Consider the following 7,509-nt stretch of genomic DNA (forward strand, 5'->3'; position numbering starts at 1 on the left):
CACTTTATCTCTCCCCTTATTTATTAACATTATTTTTACTAAAATAAAGTGAAAAAGGGTGTTTTCACACCCTTTTCACATTATTTTAGTTTCGTAAAATTCTACTCCAACCCCTAATTATCACTTATTTTTAGTAAGCAGATCACATTTCCCATAATTGTAATGGGAAATGTGATCTGTCTGCAAGTTACTAAAAAATACATTGTGAAAAAATACTGGGGAAAGCCCTGTTATAATAACGCCACCTGGAGGTGGCGTTATCCAGGGTCTGCCCCAGTTACCAGACTCCTACTCCGCTCTAACGGGCAGAGCAGAGCCCGGAGCCAGCCGGGGCTCCGGGTGATGTCTACCCTCCGGTCAGCTGGTCTCCCATGCTGCACTGGGGCCCGGTCATCACCTGACAGGGTCCCAGTGCAGGATGGGATGTCTGCTGACCGGAGCCATGGAGGACATCACCGTAGCCCCGATCTCTGCAGGTATGTGTAATTAAGGGAGGGGGGTCGCGGGGAGGTCCGCGATCTCAGGGGTGGGGATTAGCGACAGGAGGCGGGGCTTAGCTACGGCCGTCGGAGCATGCGTCGGCACTTGTCACGGTATTTTTTCCGAAAATACCATGATAGGTGTGCGGAGGGGATTCGCAGGGACAGAGCTTTATCGCAAATTTATTTTAGTAAATCCCTGTGATATTGCTAATGCGAATTCAGTCGGTAATATCACACTACAATCTGCATTACAAATGCGGATTGTAGTAAATAGAGCCCATGGTAATTTCACAACACTATAGCTGGTAAATGTAGCCTAAAGCCGTGTACACACTTAACGATATGCTCCATGAGTGATATCGTTAAGTGTTGGCCCCGAACTGCTGGGCTCAATGTCGTTCCCGACATTGAACATACACACTGAACGATATCGATATCGTTCAGTGATGTCACCGGCCACAGTCCCCGAACTTGCAGGGCCTGACGATATCGTCAGGTTGGCCTGCATGTTCGGGCGATGAAAGACATCGTTAATGATCCAAGGGAGAGCACATCGTTAACGATATCTTGCATACACACTGGACAATATTGAATAGTGATGAAGGCTAACGATAACCCGGCATTGCCTGGGTTTAAATCTTCAAGTTATTAAATTTTTTTTATGTGATGTCATCCAAATCCATCCAATGGAAGGCCCAGAACAGGCTCCCTGGGTCAAAGTTCTGCCCGGTGCACTCCGCCGTGAGGTCCGTCTGGGACTCCAAACGCTCCATTAGGTATCCCAGACCAATTGCCACCCTTCTGTGAAATTCTCATCCTAAATTCTGCCCAGCATGAACCAAAGGGAGTTCCAACCGGGACCTCAACACCCTAGTACGTCTTCTGGAATCCAATGTTACCACTCTGTGAAGTTTTTGTCCAAATCCATCCAATGGAGGGCTCAGAACAGGCTCCCCAGGTCAAAGTTCTTCCCGGCGCACTCCGCTGTGAGGTCCAACCCCAGCCACTCTGTTAGGCATCCCAGACCAATTGCCACTCCGAAGTTTTCATCCAAATCCATCCAGTGGATGGCCCAGAACAGGCTTCCCGGGTCAAAGTTCTGCCCAGCATACAACGGGATCCTAAGCACCCTAAAACCTGACCAGGATCCAACTGGACCACCTCACATTGGTTTCATCCCAATCGGTGCAGAGGTGTCTGAAGGCATAACCGGACAAACAAACAAAAAGAGCAATGAATTTTAGATATCATATTTTATTACATATATTATATTATTATATAGTATACCATTATTATATCTAAATATATGAATATTATGTATTTTCCTTTTTTAGGCACAAGTAAGCAAAGACAATGTTTTAGATTACAGTTCATTTAATAGATACAACCAGATTTTGTGCCAGATATAAAACAATTGCTTCTGCCACATGACTCCACCAGTATATATTTAAAGTTCTTTTCACCTTGGTAATAACCGAGAGCTCAAAGCTTCTGTCTGCTAATCCTGAATGTACCAGCTGGCATCTGAATTATTGAACATTATATTCAGTGACTGTGTTAACAGCCTGCTGAGCTCCTCTATAAAAACCGGCAGTGAAAACGTTTGTGTGGCCCCTTTAGAATTACTCTGCCATGCCTTTAAGCTTCTCCTGTGAATGCTGTCAGTTACTGTTTGCCAAGCCCAATTACAAGGTCAAGTATTGTAAAGTATGAGGTGAGACCTAGCAGAAGTGGACAGGAGCCAGTTCCAGACTACTCCTTATTTTATGCCTCTGTTTCTGTTTACTGAATCTGCTAAAAGCACAATTAATTACTGTGATTCAATAATAACTGCCAACAGCAGAGAGGGGAGGAAGATTTCCAAATTGCAGCAAGCATATGTTATCAGATTATATGAATTTTATTTTGTTCGTATCCAATCCAAGTACATTCATTATTTACAAATTATTAGAAGTGATGTTAGTTAAGCAATGACACAGCCCAAGAGCACATAAATAAATTCCAGCTAAACACACTCCGAGTGAGACAAACTACAACAGTGTAATAAGTTGATCTATTGTAGATTCACTAACGTAAGGTTATAAAATCATGGTAAGGAACATTTTGTGACATTTTCATTAATACTGATTTCTCATCCACATATAAAAGCATATTAATGTCTGTAGAGAATTAAAGGGGAGATGTATGAAACCTTGGAGAGAGAGAGAAATCTCCAACCAATCAGCTTCTGTCATTTTTCAAACACAGCTAGCAAAATGACAGTTAGGAGCTGATTGGTTAGTACTTTATCTCTCTCCACTTCATGTTTATAAAAGGCTTCGTACATCTACCTTTAAATAAGGATAAGTTGAAGGAAGTTTTAAAAAGGTATCCACCTCCAGGTGACTTTGGTGTATTAGCAATGTCCTCATGTAACATTTACAAAATGCATTGCTTTATTTTTCTGTAATCCTGCATGAGGATATTGCTACTGTATCTGTATTCACACTCTTATTAATATGTCACTACCAATGCATTTTACTATAAAAAAAATGTGCAGGTACTCACCTATAGTTACAAGTTGATACAAGATATTTGGTTGCGTCAACACTTATTTCTTCCAGTTTCTGAAATTTGTTATAATAATTAAAACTGATGCAAAAAATAGAAAAAGTGCTGATACTGCGAATCCCTGAGAACCACCAGAAAAAAGCACTGTACACTACTTAAATTATACTGCATGATCTGTCCTTCATACAGTATGTCCTTATGGTTGCATAGAGTTGAAAAGACATTTCTGCAGTATACATTCCAGGGCGATCCTTCAGCTAAGGTAGTGTAGATGGACTTTGCTGCCAATTTGATAGTTAAGCCAGCACATCAACAAATTCAATCTGTGAATATTTTACGGGTCGGGTTCGGTATCCCGACAGTCAGATTCCCGACGGTTGGAATGCCGGCAGCGGAATCCTAACTGTGAAAATACTGGTGATGTTCCGTAAGTATTCTGAGTCATAAGGCCCCCATACATCAGAGATTGATTGCAGCAATCGTGCAATTTGCAATCGATTGTGTATAAAAATCTTTGGCCCTCATTCAGAGCCGTACGCTCTGAGCAGAGCGCACGCTCTGCATGAGGGCCGGGCTCCTTTTTCATGGAGCGTCCTCCTGGACGCTCGTATAGCTGTGGGTCACCACCCACAGGCTATACGAGCGTGCATTTTGATGGCCGCGATGGTCGTGACCATCGCGACCATCGAAATTGCGAGCCGGAGCCTGCGGTAGAGGTTTTCAACCGCAAGCTCCGGAGTGATTTTGGCTCTATCAGAGCCAAAATCACTCCCACTGACATCACTAGTGATGTCAGTGGGCCGGCTTCTGACGGGAGGCGTTCCCGTGGGAACGCCCCCGTCAGGGAGGCACGCCCCCGGCACGCCCACCAAAGGGGGCGTGCTGTCAATCAACATTGACAGCACGCCCCCTTTGATCGGACACAACGAGCGAAGGAAAGTCCTTCGCTCGTCGTGTCTGGCGCATGCGCACGACGGAGCTCCCTCCGTCGTGCGCATGCTCAGTGCAGACCATCGACCCACTTGCGAGCGTACAGCCGCTCGCGAGTGGGTCTGAATCAGGCCCTTTGCCTTTTTCAATCGATTGTGGCAATGCTGCAATCACAATCGATTGCAAATTGCACGATTGCTGCAATCAATCTCTGATGTATGGGGGCTTTAACTCCAATCCTAACCCTTACCCACCGCTCCCACAGCCTAACCCTAATTGCCCCCTCCCACATCCTAACCCTAATACCTACCATGTGAAGTTGTCGGCATCTTGACCCATCAGAATCCCTCAGCTGGTATGGTGCGCGTTGGGATTCTGACTGTCGGGATGCCGAATTCTTCCATATTTTGCAGAAAGTAGATGATGTTGTGCATTGTTGCATACAGAATGGATCAATCTTGGCTAAATAATCTCCATAGATGCAGGTTCAGAAAGCGTGAAAAAAATCAGTGAAATCTTTCAGAAATTAATAAAATAAGGGCTAACGACTAGTTCAGAGGATGGAAACTACAATATATCTTGCCACTTTAGGTGACTACCTGCACCTTTTTCCGAGTACCGGTACCTTTATACCTAGAAAACAAGGACTGCTCATATTTATGAAGAAGCACATAACTGTAAAGGGGCTGATTTTCAGTTGAGAGCAAACCAAAAAGAGCAAGTAACTTTGCACCTGCGCAAACCATGTTGCACTGCAAGAGGTGCAAATACATTTTTTTTTGCATGCAGGGTACTAACCGGCTGCTGCTGCTGCTGCTGCATGTAGCCCACAAATGCTGAACAGCTTTATTTTTACACTGCAGTTTAGATTTGAGTTTGGGGACACACCTCCCTATTCTAAATCTCTCTGCACATTTGACATCTCCCCCACCTTCAGTGCAGCATGGTTTTGCTAAGATGTACAGTTACTCATTTTTTTTTAAGTTGCCACAAACTGCACTCAGATTTTCGGTCATATCACATGATCTAACATCACAGGGCCATGACATTTACTAAAATAGACGGAAACAGAGAGCATGTTCTACCAGTCATTGTACCTGCTCATACATGCATTATCTTAAGAAACCCGAGTACAAGAGCTGTGAGCTCGGTCATAGAAATCAATGATCCATTTATGTGCATTCATATGGTAGATCAAGGCCATAGATTTGCACCCAAGCTTATTTGTGCATGCTCTGGCATAATATATGTACTCTCCTTAATATTTTGTTTTGTGATTCTGCAGTGAACTGAACGATTTCTACCACTACTTCTATATGCTGACCAACGTCCTGTTCTACGTGAGCTCTACTGTCAACCCCATCCTTTACAACCTGGTATCTGCAAACTTTCGACAGATCTTTGTCTCCACGCTCAGTTTTTTATGCCCACCATGGAGAAGAAAGAAAAAGCATCCGGCTTTCACCAGAAAGTCCAACAGTATCTCCAGCACTAACCACACGTTCTCAACTCAAGTCACTAGGGAGACTCCTTACTGAAAAGAGAGGAAAGCAGTCATCCAAAACTTCCATAACCTGGTTACTTATGATCTTGTACACAATCTTCTAAAACATCTTTCATTGTCAGAAGTGTATGATACAGCCAGTATGTGCACTCATACTCAACTTTGTTCACAAGGTCAACTTGTTTCTCAAAAGGAAAAAACTTTTTTGTAATTAGGTGTAAGCAGTAAAGTCCATGATGTTTTAAAACTCCACCAAGTGATGCATGAATTATCAATATCTGTTTCGTCACAGTGGTCTTCACATCCATGTGACATTAGCACTAAGCAGAAGGATTGTCATCTGACAAATTTGCACTGTTTCTTTTGAAGATGATGGATGTTATTATATTTTAATTTTATTCTCATCATTTATTGCTGCTGGGATATTGTAAATATGACAAATGCTCTAGATGTAAGAAATCAGGAGATCGTTCGATGAGGAGCAACAAAACAGGGATTGCCAATGTCCTCCTAGTGGACTCATGTATAACCTGTTTAAAGCAGAAGTTCACATCATTGACACTGTGATAAAATTACTAGACTTTTAAGATTATCACCTGAGTGGAGTCCATTTATGGTTTATATGGATAGAGCTAAGAATGGTACTGATGCTTAATTTATATCAGTGAATAATTACAGTAATGTAGAAACTTTTGGAAAAGTGCCATATTGGGGTATAGGAGGGGCGGGTGAATGAGTTTACTTTATAATTAGTAATAATTATTTTATATTGAAATATAAACTGGGAAATAAACCAAAAGGGACTTTATTTTATATCAGAGAAAGATAAGAAATAACCCGCAGGCAGAGACGTTCTCTCAGCAGTAAACAGACAGATGGTGACAGGGTTCTCTACAGCATCTGCCTTACCATGCGTTACCCTGAATGTCAGACTTCTGTAAACAACCGCTGACTAAGATAGAGGCTTGCAAACTGCTTCGTCTTGCATTCACTTTGCAAATACTACTGGAAAATCCACTTGAGCAAAGTAAATGGCAGATTAGAAAAATTACAAATTGATGAACAGAATTATCCACATAATAAGTCTTTGTCATGTAATATATATCTGTAATGTATATGGTATGCCATACTCCCTCTATATGGGGAATTCATTTCTGCATTATGTGCTGCTGGGCATCACCGCTACGCCTGGGTGCGCACATAACTGCTTTTTATAGTAAGAAATATCTGCTCATTTTCCTGGGCACCTCTATTGGGTGCAAGGTACCGTATAATGAGCAAAGATGGATTGCGGACCATTACGTAGGCACTCGGTGGCACATCACAGGGAATTAAATAATTCCCATATATATTATGTCTACCTCCTTCCGTATATTCCACACTTTCTAATTTTATTCCTGAGGCGTTCGTTCTCTATGACCAACTCTACATGTAGCATGTTAGCATTTTTCTGGTTTTAGTTTTACAGATGGTTACAGAAGTCATAAAAATTTAGCTGTTAAAATCTGAAAAAATTTACCATTTAACAGCTTATTTTTCTAGAGTCCACACTAAGGCACAAAGATACAATATTATAGGAAATGTCCACCTTGATACTTTTTCAAATTGAACACTCTACCAATCTACAATGTGAGTTAGATACCAATTATAGTACAGTGTATCTAGCATTATGGAAAACATGTAAAAATCATCTTACCCTAAAGATCCAGTGAAAAGGTACAGCAATCCATTGCCATATCATTGTGCCAACTGCATCAGATTAAATTCATATTTAATCTGCACAACTCAAATACACGGAGTATAGCCCTATGACATACAGTAGTGCTCACTCAGCAAACTAGCAAGACACACTATTTGCTTGTTTCAGACAATGATATATTTTCTCTATTAGAAAGTGTAGCTAGGCAATTGTACATAGGTAAGGGGTTTAATCAGAAAACAAAATAATTGTTCTTTGACATTAAAGTTTGTAAAACTAAATGTATAATCCAGAGAGGTGGACATGTCTTTCAATACTAGGCATTTGTAATTGGTTTACTGTTT

At 41.7% G+C, this 7,509-nt stretch overlaps 1 protein-coding gene across 1 annotated transcript in view; it reads left to right on the top strand.

Annotated features, from left to right (window-relative positions):
- NTSR1 (neurotensin receptor 1) overlaps positions 1–5,552 on the top strand; it is a 220,503-nt gene extending 214,951 nt beyond the window's left edge. Inside the window, exon 4 of the mRNA XM_088482940.1 lies at positions 5,248–5,552. Coding sequence (XP_088339066.1) covers positions 5,248–5,500 — 253 coding nt within the window. The 3' untranslated portion in view covers positions 5,501–5,552. The remainder of the gene's footprint in view (positions 1–5,247) is intronic.
- Positions 5,553–7,509: the final 1,957 nt, after the last annotated feature.

This window comes from Taudactylus pleione, unplaced genomic scaffold (assembly GCF_031769625.1).
Source record: "Taudactylus pleione unplaced genomic scaffold, aTauple2 ptg000018l, whole genome shotgun sequence".
Taxonomy (NCBI): domain Eukaryota; kingdom Metazoa; phylum Chordata; class Amphibia; order Anura; family Myobatrachidae; genus Taudactylus; species Taudactylus pleione.